The sequence below is a fragment of the Carcharhinus amblyrhynchos genome, unplaced genomic scaffold (genome assembly GCF_965287045.1).
Source record: "Carcharhinus amblyrhynchos unplaced genomic scaffold, sCarAmb.v2.hapA chromosome_128, whole genome shotgun sequence".
Taxonomy (NCBI): domain Eukaryota; kingdom Metazoa; phylum Chordata; class Chondrichthyes; order Carcharhiniformes; family Carcharhinidae; genus Carcharhinus; species Carcharhinus amblyrhynchos.
In genome coordinates this window covers 15909-34383 of record NW_027649868.1, presented here as the reverse complement: position 1 = coordinate 34383, position 18475 = coordinate 15909, and the positions used below count along the sequence as shown (strand labels likewise).

Here is an 18475-nt window from a genome sequence, read left to right as displayed (position 1 = left end):
AAATCGCAGATGACACTAAGATGAGTGGCAGAGCTGAAATTCTGCAAAGGGATCTAGATAGTCTAGGTGCACTGGTGAGGGTCTGGCAGATGGAGTACAACATTGGTAAATGTGAGGTCATCCGTTTGGGAGGAATAATAGCAAAATGGACTATTATTTAAATGTTTTAAAAAAAAATGAAACATGCTGCTGTGCAGAGGGATCTGGGTGTCCTTGTGCAAGAATCACAAGGAGTTGGTTTGCAGGTGCAGCAGGTAACTAAGAAGGCAAATGGAATTTTGTCCTCATTGCTAGAGGGATGGAATTTAAAAAAGGCGAGGTTACATTGCAACTGTATTAGGTGCTGGTGAGTCCACACCTGGAGTACCTGTGTATAATTTTGGTCTCCTTGCTTGAGAATGGATATATTGACACTGGAGGGGGTGTGGAGGAGATTCACTAGGTTGATTCCAGAGTTGAGAGGGTTGGCTTATGAGGAGAGGCTGAGTAGACTCATTGGAATTCAGAAGAATGAGGGGAGTTGTTTCCATTGGCGGGTGAAACTAGAACTGGGGAGGCATGATGGCAATATAAGGGGAAGCAGATTTAGGACTGAGTTGAGGAAGAACTTCTCTACACAATGAGTTGTGAATCTGTGGAATTCCCTGCCCTGTGAAGCAGTTGAGGCTACCTCACTGACTGTTTTTAAGGCAAGGATAGATCAATTTTTGAATAGTAGAGGAATTAAGGGTTATGGTGAGCAGGCAGGTAAGTGGAGCTGAGACCATGCAAAGATCAGCCATGATCTTATTGAATGGCGGAGCAGACTCGAGGGGCCAGATGGCCTATTCCTGCTCCGAGTTCTTATGTTCTTATTCCAAATGTCTGGGTTAACACAGAGCTTAGAAAAGTACAGCACAGGGACAAGCCCTTAATGCACCATGTTGCGCCGAACATGATGCAGAATCAAACTAATCCTTTCTGCCTGCCCTTGGTCCATATCCCTCTGCTTTTTGCATATTCATGTGCTTATCTAAAAGATCTTAAATGCCCCTGTTATATCTGCCTCCACCATCACCCCTGTCAGCACGTTCCAGACACCTACCACTCTCTGCCCCTCACATCTCCTTTGAATTTCCCCCTCTCACCTTAAGTGCCTGCCCCCTCGGATTAGACATTTCAACTCTGGGGAACAAAGTTTCAGACTGTCAACCCTATTCATGTCTCTCATAATTCTATAAACACCTATCATGTTTCCTCTCAGCTTCCGCCACTCTAGAGAAAACAAGCCTAGATTATCCAGCCTCTCCTTATACATCACGTCCTCTAATCCACATAGCATCCTGGTAAACCTCTTCTGCACCCTGTCCAAAGCCTCCACATCCTTCCTGTAATGTGGCAACCAGAATTGAATGTAATACCAGAGTTTAATAAAGCTGCAACCTGGCATCCTGACTGTTGTACTCAACGCCCTGACCAATAAAGGCAAAAATGCCATACAGCTTCTTTCCCACCCTGTCAACTTGTGTGGACATTTTCAGGGAGCTATGGACTTGAACCCCAAGATCCCTCTCTACATTGATGCTGTTCGGGGTCCTGCCATGAACTGGTTCTTCAGGTATTTGGTACAGGGTGGGGGTGGGGGGGTTGTGTGAGTGGGGCAATATCTTGTGCCCACCACCTCTCAGTTGTGGAACCACTGAGACGCAAGATGCTGAGTACTCAAGGGCTTGGGTACACAAATTGCAATACATCACTGTGCCATCGTGCCACCTCATTAATAGGCAGTGGATGGATTCTTGTCAGCAGGTGCTCTGCCAAGCATTTCTTAACAGATATTCTTTATGCTTTTGAGGTGCAAGGCAAAAGAGATATTGTGGAATGGTGAAAGACAACTTAATTGACAAACTAGAGATGAATAACAGAATGAGTATTGTGATGATACTGTGCCTTTAAGATTTGTATTTGAATCATGTGTCTCTTCAGGATTTTGTTGGCACTGTATTGTCTGCAGCCAGTGTCCTCTAATTGTTACTGAAGCAATATAATGACCATCATGTTGATTTTAAGCTGAACTAATGCAAGGTCCTGAAGTTGTTAGTATCTTTTGGTATTGCTGAGTGGAGCTTGATTGAAGTGAATTGACAGGACAGGTCATATGCCTGGGTACAGCACTTTTTAAACAGAGCATTCCAAGTGTTTAGTTTTGTTTCAGTTGTTGCCAGGAGATGGTGGATGAAGACAGTGTCTCTGTCTCACTCTCTTTCTCTCTCTCCGGAGGCTTTTGAAAGTTCCAGGTCTGGGAAGGCTCAGAGTTTTAATCCAAAATTCAAAGGACAGTTCACAGCAGGTATTAAAAATGGCAAAATCCAGCATCAAGTGAGCACACTTGCTTCCTGTGCAAAGTCTGAAGAGCAATGTGTGCCTGTGAAATAATGTTTAACCTGGAACAACAGAGATAGCTAGCTGTTAGGGGTTTATACTGTGCCATGGTTAATTCTTGTAATTGGTAAAAGTCATGCTAATTATTTTTCTTATGTTATAACTGTGATCTTAAATATACTTTGATAAAAGCTCCCGAGTGGCTCACTTGAATCATACCTGGAGTGAAACACCTTCTGCTCACCCTAATGCCAAAATCAAATGTAAAACTTAAGCTGTGAAATTTTCCTGTCCCGTTCACCACAGGAATTGTAGCAGGCAGGAGACGGACCATAAAAAGGTTCATTTAACTCACACAGGGTTTTCTGGTCTTGTGGTGAACACGGCTGGAAAATCCCACCCAGGATCTAGATTATCTTCATAAAACACTTTGGAGTAGGTGTGTATGGCCAACATACCTAACCAGCAGTCTTTCAGACTGGGGAAGAAACAGATGCGGGCCAAACGTGCAGACATCACACAGACAGTGCCCCAAGTCGAGAATCGAACCCGGGTCCCTGGTGCTATGAGGCAGCAGTGCTAACCCACTGTGCCACCCTCCCAGTAGAAGGTAGTATGTCCAGGGTGTGTGGTGGTCCTTGATTATGCTGGCTGCTTTTCCCGAGGCAGTGGGAAGTGTGGACAGAGTCAATGGATGGGGGGCTGGTTTGCATGATCGATTGGGCTTTGTAATTTCTTCTGGTCTTGGGCAGGGCAGGAGCCAAACCAAGCTGTCTTACATCTGCAACTTTATAGGACCCTTGTCAGACCCCACTTGGAGTACTGTGTGCAGTTCTGGTCGCCTCACTATAGGAAGGACGTGGAAGCTATTGAGAGGGTACAGAGGAGATTTACAAGGATGTTGCCTGGATTGGGAGGCATGCCTTATGAAGATAGGTTGAGGGAGCTGGGACTCTTCTCCCTGGAGAGACGAAGATTGAGAGGCGACCTGATAGAGGTTTATAAGATGTTGAGAGGAATAGATAGGGTGGATTCTCGGAGGCTATTTCCCAGGGCTGAAATGGTTGCTATGAGAGGACACAGATTTAAGGTGCAGGGAAGCAAGTACAGAGGAGATGTTAGGGGTAAGTTTTTCACTCAGAGGGTGGTGAATGAATGGAATCGGCTGCCGTCGGTGGTGGTGGAGGCAAACTCACTGGGGTCTTTTAAGGGACTTCTGGATGAGTATATGGGATCTAATGGGATTGGGGGCTACAGATAGGTCTATGGCTTAGCAGGTATACAAGTGATCGGCGCAACTTGTGGGCCGAAGAGCCTGTTTGTGCTGTAGTGTTCTATGTTCTATGTTCTATCCAGAAAGGATGCTTTCTGTGCTGCATATGTAAAAGTTGATGAGAGTCATAGCCAAATTTCCTTAGCCTCCAGAGGAAGTAGAGGTATTGGTGGGCTTTCTGAACAATTGTGTCAGCATGGAGGAAGCAGGACAGGACAGGTTGTTGATGATCTGGACACTTAGAGACCTGAAGCTCCCGCCCATCTCCATTTCATCCCGTTGATATAGACAGGGGCATGTTCCCCACTACGCTTCCTGCAGTCGATGACTAGCTCCTCTTGATGGAGGTGGTTATTGTCTGGGGCATTTGTGTGGTACCAATGGTGCTTGTCACTTGTCAGCCCAAAGTGTGGGTATTGTCCAGGTCTTGCTGCATTTGGACACAGACTGCTCGAAAATTCACACTGGATGACCTTGCAGTTTTGGCTGCTTGATAATTTGGAAGGTGTAGGGCTGGGTGTGTGTCTGTGTGTGTGTGTGTGTGTGTGTGCGTGTGCGTGTGTGTGTGTGCGCGTGTGTGTGTGCGCGCGCGTGTGTGTGTGTGTGTGTCTATGGTGGTTGGGGGGGGATGCGGTGGGGGAGGTGGGCAGAATGACTAATTTTTGAATTCATCAGTTGGTTCAGATTCTTATTCTCCCACTGTCTCTCCTCTTCTAGTTTCCCAGGCCCTGGTCAATTCTCCTTTCTCATTGCCCTGAATCCTAAGCAATGCTCAAAAGAGGAGAAGGTGCTGTACCTGAGAAATGGTATCAGTACACCGAAACCATATATAAACATATCTCTCGATGAGTTTACTAATCATCTCAACTACCTGGCAGTGTACCCAGACAAACATACAAAGTGTTCGGAGTATAAGATATTATTTGAACGTCGGGATAACAAGCCGATGCCGGAGTGGTTTGCACGTAATATTGACGCGTTATCAGGGGGAGGCTGCGTGATATTCTACACCACAAACACGCCATGTACCGGTCATTGTTTCAGCGGGAAGCACGAGGAGGATATCTCTGCCCCTCTCCTGTCCAAACCATTCCAGGGCTGGAGATCTGAAGATCAGAATGCGATTCACAAATACTTTGTTTACTCACAAGTCTACAATTGCGACACAAATAACAAAACTGCGATCATTCACGGTTTTAAATGTCTAGATGAATCCGCATTCGACCCGAATGGTAGTTTCCTGTTCCGGAAATGTGAGAAGAACTTGCCCTGTGCAACATGTAACCGTCAGAATAATTATTGCGTGAATTGAAATGAATCAATCTCCTCCTGTCCCTGAATCTCCTCATTCCCCCCTCCCTCACCCTCCACACCACCCCCCACCCCCCCCCCCACCCCCACGCCCACACCCGTCCCACCTCCTGTCCCCCTCATCCATCATGCATTCTTTCCTGCTCTACCCTAATTCTGGGTAAGGGACACTCCCAATTTCACTCCCAATTTCACCTCAAACACCCACTCCCTCACAATCTACATTCTGCTGCTCAAAAGAGTCTCCAGTCTGCCCACAGCCACTCCCTTCTGTGAAGTACCCACACCCCGGGCTGCCCAGTTAACCTCCCCCCCCCCCCGCCCAGCCTCCCCCAACCCCAGTATGCACAGAGAAGTTTCTCCAGTCACACAATCTTTCCGCCACTTAGAACATAGAACATAGAACATTACAGCGCAGAACAGGCCCTTCGGCCCACGATGTTGCGCCGACCAGTTACAAAAACAATGACCCACTAGCCTATACCAATCCCTTTTCGTCCATAAACCTATCCAGAGATCTCTTAAACGCCCCCAAACTAGGCGCATTTACAACTGCAGCAGGCAGGGCATTCCAATCCCTCACCACCCGCTGGGTAAAGAACCTACCCCTGACATCCGTCCTGTAGCTACCCCCCCTTAATTTTTTTAATTTTTCTCCATCCGAGGAAAAAGGCTATCACTATCTACCCTATCTAAACCTCTAATCATCTTATATGTTTCAATAAGATCCCCTCTTAGCCGCCTTCTTTCCAACGAAAACAACCCTAAATCCTTCAGTCTCTCCTCATAGGACCTCCCCACCATACTTAGTATCGAACAGACAGACACACCCACACGCACACTTCCAACTCATCCTGCTCTCCATCCAGACTACCCCTGAATGCTCTAGCACTCAGAGAAACATCGAAACTAAAAGCCGGAGTAGGCCATTCAGCCCTTCGAGCCTGCTGCACCAGTCTTTTTGATCATGGCTGATTATCAAATTCAATATCCTGATCTTCGCCTGGCCCCCATCCCCCCCCCCACATCCCTCGATCCCTTTAGCCCCAAGAGCCATGTCTATTTTTTTCTTGCAATTATACAATGTTTTGGCCTCAACTACTTTCTGTAGTCGTGAATTCCACATATTCACCACTTCCTTGGTGAAGAAATTTTTTCTCACCTCAGTTGTAAAAGGTTTCTGTAAAGGATTGCCAATCATGCAGCCCTGCTTGATTGGCACCCCTTCCAGGAACATCCACTCCCTCCACCACTGACACACGGTGGCAGAAGTGTGTGCCATCTACAAGATGCACTGTAGCAACTCACCAAGGCTTCTTCAAAAGCACCTTCCAAATCCACGATCTCTACCATCTAGAAGGACAAGGGCAGCACCACCATCTGGAGGTTTCATCTCCAGGACACTCACCCTTATCCTCGGACTATGACCCATCATTCCAGACACACCCACCATTGGGAACATTCTTTCTGAATCTACCCCGTCTGACTCTGTTAGAATTTTATAAGTTTCTACAAGATCCCTCTCACTCTTCTAAACTCCGGTGGGTATAATCCTAACCGACTTAGTCTCTCTTCATATGACAGACCTGCCACCCCAGGGATCAGCCTGGTAAACCTTCACTGTACTCCCTCTATAGCAAGAACACCCTTCCTCAGATAAGTGTACCAAAAGTGCACACAATACTCAAGGTGTATCCTCACCAGTGCCCCGTATACTTAGTCCATCCGTGCACTTTGTTCCCTGATGAGCCCCCATCCCCAAAAACTCTGGCACAGTCCATTCCACATCCGAAAAGAAACTGGATGGAACGATGGCACAGTGGTTGGCACTGCTGCTTCACAGCGCCAGGGACCCGGGTTTGATTTCCAGCTTGGGCCACTGCCTGTGCGGTGTCTGCACGTTCTCCCCCGTGTCTGCATGGGTTTCCTCCGGCTACTCCAATTTTGTCCCCACAGTCTGAAGTCGGTGTGTGATGGCTAGGGGATTTTCACAGTAAATTCATTGCAGTGTTAATGTAGGCCTGCTTGTGACACTAATAAATAAACTTTAAAACTCTTCAATGGGCTCCCCATTCCAACATCTTCCGCCCCCATTTCCCATTCAAACAATCCCCCAAATCCCCCCCACTTCCCATTCAAACAATCCTGCTCAGTTTGCATTCAAACAATCCCTCCACCCGCCCCCCCCACCGCTACATTTAAACAATCCACTCCTTAAGTCTCTCTCTACTCCACACACTCCTCTCTTTCTAACTCTCGCAAACTCTCACACAATAACTGTTAATCGCTCCCCACCCCCTTGCATCCTTGCCAAGCACCACTCAGTCCACACACAGACCAGTCCAGCACCAATCCACACACACACACACACACACACAGGCCAATACAGCATCAATCCCCCACCCCACACCTCCCACACACACACGCATATTTCTTCCCTACATTCACTCCTGCCTCCCCAGACGTGACCTTTATTTCCACAGTCCTCACTCCGGGCGTTCTTCCTGGGCTCACACATCGCCACCTCCCAAAGCACCCCCACAATAATCTCACTTTCTCTTCCAGAGACCCTCACCCTGCTTCCCGATCTCCTGCAATGTAGATTGTGGCCGATGTGATCACGTGAACGCGTAACATTGCTGAACAATTTTGCTGAGACTCTGTGTTCGATTTGCAAAAGCTACAATCTATCAAATGTGGAAAGAAGCAACATTCAGTCCAGTGGGATTGTTTTTCCTTGCGTTACTCTCCGCTTGGCAATAAAGCTTGAGTTGCAATCTTGTTGAGTCCTGAGCATTCTTTTCCCCTATCAAACTGGGAGTTTAATTGCAAGACGTGAGGGAGAGGTGAGGCAATAAACAGACTGTTAGCGGGACACAAGAGGATCTCGGTGGCGTTGTGGGAAATTCTCCTCAGGGTGAATGACCACTTTATACCAAACCCCAGCACCAACGTTGATAGCTCTGATCTAACAGCACCAAACAAGGCACCAAGTTTGAAAGTGGGGCAGATGTGAAATTATCCATTTTGGCAGGAAGAATGAAATAATAAGCTTATAGGCTCATAGAGATGTACAACAGGGAAACAAGCCCTTCAGCACAACACATCCGAGATGACCAGGTTTCCAAGATTGAACTGGTCCCACTTACCACACATAGAAACACGGAGTACGTGGGTTAGTAAATTTGTGGATGACACTAAAGTCGGAGGAGTTGTAGACAGTGAAGATGGATATTACAATTTGCAAAGGGGCATAGATAAGCTGCAGAGCTGGGCCGAGAGGTAGCAAATGGAGTTTAATGCAGAAAAGTGTGAGGTGATTCACTTTGGTAAGAGTAATAAGAGTACAGAATATTGGGCTAATGGAAGGACTCTTGGTAGTGTTGACGAGCAGTGAGATCTTGGTGTACATGTGCAGAGATCCCTGAAAGTTGGCACCCAGGTTGATAAGGTTGTTAAGAAGGTGTACGGTGTGTAGCTTTTATTGGTAGAGGGATTGAATTTCGGAGCTGTGAGGTCATGTTGCAAGTGTACAAAACTCTGGTGCGGTCGCACTTGGAGTATTGCGTACAGTTCTGGTCACCGCATTATAAGAAAGATGTGGAAGCATTGGAAAGGGTGCAGAGGAGGTTTACCAGGATGTTGCCTGGTATGGTGGGAAGGTCTTATGAGGAAAGGTTGAGGGACTTGAGGTTGTTTTCGTTAGAGAGAAGAAGGTGACCTAATTGAGGCATACAAGATGATCAGAGGGTTAGATAGGGCGGACAGTGAGAGCCTTTTTCCTCAGATGGTGATGGCTAACATGAGAGGACGTAGCTTTAAGTTGAGGGGTGACAAATAGAGGACGGATGTCAGAGGTAGGTTCTTTACTCAGAGGGTAGTAAGGGCGTGGAATGCCCTGCCTGCAGCAGTTGTGGACTCGCCAACTTTAAGGGCGTTCAAATGGTCGGTGGATAGGCACATGGATAATATTGGAATAGTTTAGGTTAGAGGGTCATTAGATTGGTTCCACTGGTCGGCGCAACATCGAGGGCCGAAGATCTGTACTGCGCCGTTATGTTCTATGTCCTAGGTGTAGAAGCAGGAGTAGGCCATTTGGCCCTTCGAGCCTGCTTTGCCATTCATCTTGATCATAGCTGATTATCAAGTTCAGTGTCTTGATTCTCCCTTCCATCCCCACATTCCTGGATTATTGTGTGTAGTTTTTGTATCTGTTTCTAAGGAAGGGTGTCCTTGCTACAGAGGGAGTGCAGCAGAGGTTTACCCAGCTGATCCCTGGAATGGCAGATCTGTCATATGAGGAGATGCTAAGTCGGTTAGGATTATATTCAGTGGCGTTTAGAAGAGGGGATTTCATAGAAACTTATAAAATTTTACGAGACAGAATGGTGGAAAATCTCAGCAGGTCTGGCAGCATCTATAAGGAGAGAAAAGACATATCGAAACTTTGTCAAAGTTAAAAAGCAGAGAAAAGGGAGATATTTATACTGCTGGGTGAGGGAATGAAAGATGAGTCATAGCCACAGAAACCAGGGGAAAGGCTGCTAATGATGGAATGATGGTGACTGTCTACTTTATCTACGTCCCTTATTATTTTTTAAACTGCTACAAAATCACCCCCAAGTTTCCTATACTCAAGGGAAAAAAGTCTCAGTCTATCCTCTCCCTATATCTCAAGGGACCTGGGTGTGCAAGTCCACAGATCCTTGCAGGTGGCAGCACAGGTGGAGATGGTGGTGAAGAAGGAAAATGGCATGCTTGCCTTTATAGGTTGGAGTACAGAGCATAAAAACTGGAGCCTGATGTTACAACTGTATAGAATGTTGGTTAGGCCACATTTGGAGTACTGTGTCCAATTCTGGTTGTCGCACTACCAGAAGGACGTGGAGACTTTGAAGAGAGTGCAGAGGAAGTCTTACCAGGATGTTGCCTGGTATGGAGGGTCTTAGCTATGAGCAGTGATTGGGTAAACTGGGGTTGATCTCTCTGGAAGGATGGAGAATGAGGGAAGACCTAATAGAGGTGTATAAAATTATGAAGGGCATAGATAGGGTGAACAGTTGGAAGCTTTTTCCCAGGTTGGAGGTGACGAACACGAGGGGGTCACAGGTTCAAGGTGAGAGGGGCGAGGTTTAACTCAGATATCAGAAGGACATTTTTTTATACAGAGGGTGGTGGAGGCAGACATGCTGGGATCATTTAAGACTTATCTGGATAGTCACATGAGCAGACTGGGAATGGAGGGATACAAACGAATGGTCTAGTTGGACCAATGAGCGGCGCAGGCTTGGAGGGCCGAAGGGCCTGTTTCCTGTGCTGTACTCTTCTTTGTTCTTTAAATGATCAAGTCCCGTTAGCATCCTGGTAAATTTTTTCTGCACTCTTTCCAGTTTAATAATATCCTTTCTATAATCGAGTGAACAGAACTGTACACAGAATTCCAAGTGTGGCCTTACCAATGCCTTGTAGAACTTCAACAAGACGTCCCAACTCCTGTATTCAATGTCCTGACCAATGAAACCAAGCTTGCCTTCTTCACCACTCTGTCCACCTGTGACTCCACTTTCAAGGAGCTATGAACATGTACCCCGAGATCTCTTTGTTTTATAACTGTCCCCAACACCCTACCATTAACTGAATAGGTACTGCCGTGGTTCGATGTACGAAATTGCATCGCCTTGCATCTATCTAAATTAAACCCTGTCTGCCATTCGTCAGCCTACTAGCCCAGCTGATCAAGATCCCATCGCAATCCTAGATAACCTTCTTCACTGTCCACTAAGCCACCAATCTTGGTATCATCTGGGTGGCATGGTGTCACAATGGTTAGCACTGGTGCCTCACAGCTCCAGGGACCTGGGCTCGATTCCTGGCTCTGGTCACTGTCTGTGTGGAGTTTGCACATTCTCCTCATGACAGCGTGGGTTTCCTCCGGGTGCTCCGGTTTCCTCCCCCAGTCCAAAGATGAGCAGGTTAGGTTGATTGGCCATGCTAAAATTGCCCCTTAGTGTCCTGGGATGCTTAGGTTAGAGGGATTAGCGGGTAAAATATGTGGGGGTGTCGGGGTAGGGCCTGGGTGGGATTGTGGTCGGTATAGACTCGACGGGCCAAAGGGCCTCTTTCAGTACTTCAGGGATCTATGAATCTCACAGCACCAGAGATCTGCCTGTGTGGAGTCTGCACGTTCTCCCTGTGTCTGCGTGGGATTCCTCTGGGTGCTCTGGTTTCGTCCCACAATCCAAAGATGTGCTGGATAGGTGCATTGGCCTTGCTGAATTCTCCCTCAGTGTGGAACAGGCACTGGAGTGTGGCGACCAGGAGATTTTCACAGTAATGTCATTGCAATGTTAGTGTAAATGTAACTGTGACATTCATGAATAAACTTTAAAACTTTAAACTTACTAACCATCCCTCCTAAATTCTCATCCAAATCATTAATATAATTGACAAATAACAGCACTGATCCTTGAGGCACACTGTTGGTCACAGGCCTCCAGTTTGAGAAGCAACGCTCTACAACCGCCCTCTGTCTTCTGTCAAGAAGCCAGTTTTGCATCCAGTTGGCTCCCTCATCCGGGATCCTGTGAGATTGAATCTTATGCAACAACTTACCTCGCGATACCTTGTACAAGGCCTTGCCAAAATTCATGCAGACAATTTTGACTGCACTACCCTCATCTGCTTGCTTGGTTACTCCTTCAAAAAACTCAGTCACATTTGTGAGACATGGTTTTCCACTCACAAAGCCATGCTGGCTGTCCCTAATCAGTCCTTTCCTGTCGAAATGCCTGCAAATTCTGTCTGTCAAAATACCTTCCAACAGCTTACCCACTACAGACAATAGACTCACTGGCCTGTAGTTCCCAGGCTTTTCCCTGCAGCCCTTTTTAAACATATGCCACCCTCCCATCTTCAGGTGCCTCAGCTGTGGCTGTCAATGATTCAAATATGTCTACTAGGGGACTCGTAATTTTCTCCCTGGCCCCCCACATTATCACTAGACTATTAATCCAGAAATTCAGGTGCTATTCTAGGGAGCCAGGTTCCTTACCTCCTTAACGGTCAAGTCTACATGTGACTTCAGGGCCACAGCAAGTACCCTCTGAAATGACTATCTATGTGGAGTTTGCACATTCTCCCTCATATCTGCATGGGTTTCCTCTGGGTGGCCCAGTTTCTTCCCACAGCCTGAAAGATGTGTTAGTTAGGTGGATTAGCCATGTTAAATTGCTCCTTAGTGTCCCAAGTCTTACAGGTTAGGTGGATTGGATATGCTAAATTGCGACTTAGTGTCCAAAGATGTGCAGGTTAAGTGGATTAGCCATGCTAAATTGCCCCTTAGTGTCCAGGGATGTGCAGGTTAGGTGGTTTGGCCATGATAATTGCCCCTTAGTGTCCCAAGATGTAAAGATTATAAGATTGGCCATGCTAAATTGCCTCATTGTCCAAAGATGTGCAGGTTAGGTTCATTGGCCATGCTAAATTGCCCTTTAGTATCCAAAGATGTGCAGGTTAGGTGGATTGGCCATGCTAAATTGCCCTTTAATATCCAGAGATGTGCAGGTTAGGTGGATTGGCCATGATAAATTGCCCTTTAATATCCAGAGATGTGCAGGTTAGGTGGATTGGCCATGATAAATTGCCACTTGGTGCCCAAAGATGTGTGGATTAGATGGATTGACCATGCTAAATTGTCCTTTCGTGTCAGGGCCATTGGCAAGGTAAATATTGGGGTTATGGTGATAGGGTTTGGATGTGATTGTTGTTGGTGCAGGCTCGATGGGCTGAATGGCCTCTTTTCCCCTGCAGGGATTGTATGATTTTAGTGCATGCTGGTCAGCATTTATTGCCATTCCAAATAACCTTTATGACTGCAGTAGTGAGCTGCCTTCTGTAATTGTTGCAGCCCTGGTAGGTAAACCAATACTCCTACTAAGGAAGGATTCTAAGGATTTTGATACAGCAGCAGAGGAGGAAAAACAATATATTTTCAATGTAGGAAGATGCTTGTCTCCAAATGAACATAAGAACATAAACATAAGAACATAAGAAGTAGAAGCAGGAGTAGGCCATCCAGCCCCTCGAGCCTGCCCCGCCATTCAATAAGATCATGGCTGATCTGAAGTGGCTCAGTTCCACTTTCCCGCTTTCTCCCCATAACCCTTAATTCCCTTGCCTACCAAAAACCTATCTACCCAAAATGAAGAAAAAAAGTCATGAATTCTACAGACTATACAATGGAAAATGCATTGCTAAATTGTTGAGGCCTTCTTCTGAAATAATTTGCCCATCATTGTGAGAGGATATTTTACTCCATTTCTCAGCTCCTCTCTGAATTTCCTCTGGGTGATGGCATAAATAAAAGTGTTTGTACAGCAGCTCAAGAGCTGAAGCATGAAGCCTATTTCCCGAACAAATGTTGGGAGAGGAACTGGATAACCCAAGTAATCAAATCGTTTCAATACAGAGCACAGCATAAAGACCACCCACAGAAGTATGAAATTCCCTGATATAATAAACAGCAAAATCATGGATTTCCTTCTACTCCTCACCTCTGGGTCACTGGGATTCTCTGAACTGCTCTGACTCTGGAGTCTCCTGCGGGCTCTGTTGGCCACAATAATATTTCTCACGGTCAATGCATTGAACAGTAGGACCAAAACAAATGGAATAAAAGGAGTTAAGATATAATGCATCAATTCAATGATGGACCACGTCAATGAACGGAGTACGGCGAGTTTCACATGGCAAAACCATGGACTGTTGGAAAGTGAATATTCACCTGTATACATAAAATACCAGAAAATGTTCTTCAAACAACTCAGTGCAGTCACTGTCCCAAGGACCACAGAGGCCGTCTTTGTAGTACAGTACTTAGCCTTCAGTTTTTGAGAGCAGATAGCTACAAATCGATCAAAGGTGAAAGTGACAGTGAACCAGACAGAACAATCCGTGACGGCATAAAGCAGGACAGCGTGGAAATTGCAAAATCTGACATAGTACAGAAAAGTTGAATGTTCCCGATAGACAATAGGAATCTGCCTTAGTATCAAGTCGATGATAACAACCATTAGATCCATCACGGCCATTGCAACCAGGTAGCTGGTTACACATTTCGAGAGGCCACACTTGCCCCGACACATGATCACGATCGTCACAATGTTAACTGTAGGCACAAGGAGAGGGTAGAATTATTCACCATGAGGCTCTGGGAACTTGTCCACCTTAATGTTTCTCAGAAACCCCAATGCTTCCTTTTTGATCTCGAAATGACTCAAACCACCCACACACCCTTTCCAAGACTCATCATCGATTATGTCCTTCTTTGGTGAATACTGATGCAAAAGTACTCATTTAATACTTATCCCATTTCCTCTGGCTTCACACATAATTCCCTCCCCTGCCCTTGAGTGGGCCAACCCCCTCCCTGGCTACCCGCTTGCTCTTTATATGTATAAGAACATTGGGGCTTTCCTTAATCCTGAGGCCAATGATTTTTCATGATCTCCTTACTCCTTGATTAAGTTTCTTTGTACATTCCTTGTATTGCATACTTTGTGTGTTCCCAACCTCCTACCCTTGACAAATGCTTCCTTTTTCTCGTTGACTAGGCTCACGATATCTCTCATTATTCAAGGTTCCCAAAAAGTGCGATAATTATTCTTCATCCTCACAGGAATGTTCCAGTCCTGAATCCCTATTAGCTTATACTTGAAAGCCTCCCACGTGTTGACTTGTCCTCAAACGTCTGCCCCCAATCTACATTCTTGCCTAATATTGTTGTAATTAGCCTTCACCCAATTTAGCACCTTCACTTGAGGACTACACGTCTTTATCCATCAGTACCTTCAAGCTTACTGAACTGTGGTCACTGTTGAACAACTGAAACATCGACCACCTGGCCGGGCTTATCCCCCAATACCAGGCCCCTTCCCTAGTTGAACTGTCTACATACTGTTTCAAGAAGCCCTAGATGCTCCATACAAATTCTACCCCATTCATTCCCCTAGGTCTAACTGAGTCCCAGTCAATATAGGGGAAGTTAAAATCTCCCAAAACAGCAACACCTTGCCAAAATCTGCCTACATATCTGTTCCTCTATCTCCCACTGGCTGTTGGGTGGACAAAAGCAAACATTGTGACTGCAGCCGTCCTATTCCTGAGCTCTACCCATATTGTATGAGCCCTCCGAGGTGTCCTCCCCTAGTACAGCTGTGATATTCTCCTTAACCAGTAGTGCAATTCCTCCACCTCTTTCACATCCCCACCTATCTTGCCTGAAACAGCTGTATCTTAGAACATAAGAACATCAGAAATAGGAGCAGGAGTAGGCCATCTGGCCCTTCGAGCCTGCCCCGCCAATCAATAAGATCATGGCTGATCTGTTGTGGCTCAGTTCCACATTCCCGCCCTCTCCCCATAACCCTTAATCCCCTCTCTTATCAAAAACTTGGAATGTTAAGTTACCAATCCTATCTGTCCTTTAACCAAGTCTCTGTAAAAATCTTAGTTCCAAGTACTAATCCAAGCTCTAACCTGTTACACTTCTCGCATTGAAGCATATTCACTTCAACCCACCAGACCCTCTTTGATGAGCAACCATGTCCTGCTTGGTCTTTCTCTGAGTCTTACTGGCCCTACTCTCTGGCTAACCTTCTGTTAATTCACTTTTGCTTTGGTTGCCACCCTCTGATAAACTAATTTAAATCTTCCCGTGTGACACCAGGAAACCTCCTGGACAGAATATTTATGCCCTTCCAGTTTAGATGCAACTTGTCCTTCTTGTACAGGTCTCACCTGCCCCAATGGTCCAGATATCTGAAACCCTTCCTCCAACACCAGCTGTTTAGACATGAATTGAGTTTTGCTATCTTCCTATTTCTAGCCTCACTGATACTTGACGCATGGAGTAATCCTGACATAAAAAACACTAGATATCCTGCTTTTTAACTTTCAACCTAATCCCCTAAACTGATGCTGTAGGACCTTATCACTCTTCCTACCTACGTGGTTAGTACCTATTTGTATCACGACATCTGACTGCTTAAACGCCTAGTTTGGGGGCGTTTAAGAGATCCGTGGATAGGTTTATGGATGGAAAGGGTTTGGTTTAGGTTAGAGGGTCATTGCTTTTTAACTGGTCAGCGCAACATCGTGGGCCGAAGGGCCTGTCCTGCGCTGTAATGTTCTATGTTCTATGCTCACCCTCTCCTTTCAGAATGCTTTCTGCCCTGGCACCAGGGAGGAAACACATCATCCTGGGGTCTCTTTCATATCCACGGAAGCGGCTATCTGCACCTCTAATTATAGAGCCCCCTGTAGCTATTGCTCTAGTCCCTCGCTTGTCCCTGCTTAACAACGGAGGTAGCCATGATGCCACTGCTCTGGCTGCTGCTGCTGTTATCCTCTGATAGGTCCCTATAAGTATGCAGAGGGGAATGATCACAGGGGATTCCTACACTGACTGCCTGCCCCTTCTAGTGATCATCCATCTATCTGCCTACACCTTGGGCATTTGTAAAGCTCCTATTTATGACACTTTCCGCCACCTTCATGCTCCTAAGTGCATCCAACTGCTGTGTCAACCCATCCATGTGGTCTATAAGGAGCTGCAACTTTCTGCAGATGTAGTTGTCCGAGGGGTTGGAAATGTCACGGATCTCCCACGTCCCACAAGTGCAGCACTTAATCCCGTTGGCCAACATTTCTAGCACCAGTTAAGTTACTTAAGAACATTTATAAAACTCTTACCTTCACTGTCACCTTCTCGCAGTGGCCTTATTTTTGGTCGGAGGAGGAGGGAGGGAGGGAAATGCTAATGTGTTGAAAGATGTACAGTTTAGATGGATGGGCCATGCTAAATTGCCCCTTACTGATCAAATATCTGTACACTCGGGGAATCATTGGGGTAAACGCAAGAGGTGATAGGGCCTGGGTAACTTGCTCTGTTGGAGAGTTGTTGCATCCTCAATGGGTCAAAGGCTTCCTGCTGCAGTGAAGGGATTCTATAATTTGTATGACTTATTTTGCGAATTGCGATGTTTCCTACCCTACCTACAAAACACCACGTTAGATGTAAAATATTACAAAATACCACATTTCATCGTTGCAGATACTTGACAAATTTCAGTTCATTGTTGAAGAGTGTTCCTATGCATATTCATAGAATCTCTACCATGCAGAGGGAAGAATGAATGAAAAATAGAAAGAGAGGGAGAGAGAGAAAGCGTGAGTGAGACAGTGAACGACCGAAAGTGACTGTGAAAAGAAAAGAAAAAAGAAAGAGAGAAAGAAAAGGGAAAAGAGAGAGAAAGAAAGAAAGAAAAAAGTGAGAGTGAGAAAGAGAAAGAGTGAGGGCGAGAAAGAGAGAGAAAGAAAGAAAGAAAGAAGGAGAGAGAGAAGAGAGGAAGAAAGAAAGAAAGTAAGTTCAGTTCACATTGATCAATGCTCATAACACAATCTTGTCATTCCAAGATTCTTGATTGCCCTGGAGATAGGAAGTGACTTACCCGGGACCCCAATTGCAGCCAGGATGGGGAAGTAAATCTTTTCGACCTCATAAAGTGCCCGAAGGATTTTGAGCTTCATCAGAAAACTAAGAGGCATTTTGTCCTCTGTTCAGTCTGGCCGGTTTGGTATTTGTTGGAAGAATTTCTGTCTTGTATGTTTTACGAGGATCCCCTTATTTATGGGAATGAGAGACAAAGCAGGTCAGGAAAAGGGTCCCGTGATGCCTGGACTTACTTCCAGTCGGTGAACAAACAACGCTACAAGTTAATGCTACAAAACTCTGAACAATCACAGCAGAATTTCCAATTAGAAAATTCCCTGAAGACAAGGGAAGGGATTCTGTAATTTTGAGAGGAATTTTCACAGATGCTTTTCTTAATGTAGAAACATAGAAACCAGAAGCAGAAATAAGCTATTCGGATCTTTGAGCCTGCTCCACCATTCATTATGATCATGTCTGATTATTAAGTTCAATATTGGGATCCCCCTTTCCCCCATATCCTTTGATGCCATTAGCCCCAAGAGTTATATCTAATTTCTCCTTGAAATCACACGTTTTGGCCTCAAATACTTTCTGTAATAGCGAATTCTACACATTCACCATCCTCAAGATGAAGAAATCTCTCCTCACCTCAGTCCTAAAAGGTTTACCCCCTTATCCTCAAACTATGACCACCAATTCTGGACTCCCCCACCAGCCAAAAAATTCTTTCAACATCTACCCTATCGAATCCTGTTACAATTTTGTAAACTTACATGAGATCCCCTCTCAGTCTTCTAAACTCCAGCGACTATAACCCTAACCGACTTAATCTCTCTTCATATGACAGACCTGCCATCCGAGGAATCAGCCTGGTAAACCTTCGCTGTGCTCCCTCTATAGCAAGGACATCCTTCCCCAGATAAGGGTAGCAAAACTGCACACAGTACTCCAGGTGTGTCCTCACAAAGGCCCTGTACAATACTGCTTTACAACAGAATATAAATACAAAACTTTATGTGTAGTTTAGGGTGGATTAG

The 18475-nt window shown here is 45.7% G+C and overlaps 1 protein-coding gene across 1 annotated transcript; it reads right to left on the bottom strand.

Moving 5' to 3' along the window:
- Positions 1–13197: 13197 nt before the first annotated feature.
- LOC145338649 (putative G-protein coupled receptor 139) lies at positions 13198–17551 on the bottom strand. Its single transcript, XM_080183037.1, has 2 exons — positions 17455–17551; positions 13198–14111 (listed from the first exon to the last, which is right to left on the bottom strand). The coding sequence occupies exons 1-2, from the start codon at positions 17549–17551 to the stop codon at positions 13198–13200; spliced, it is 1011 nt and encodes a 336-aa protein (XP_080039163.1).
- Positions 17552–18475: the final 924 nt, after the last annotated feature.

Coding starts and splice junctions, on each gene's coding strand:
- LOC145338649 (XM_080183037.1), bottom strand. CDS start 17,551: ATGCCTCTTAGTTTTCTGATGAAGCTCAAAATCCTTCGGGCACTTTAT. Junction 14,112..17,454: donor GGCTGCAATTGGGGTCCCGG/GTAAGTCACTTC, acceptor TTGTGCCTACAG/TTAACATTGTGACGATCGTG.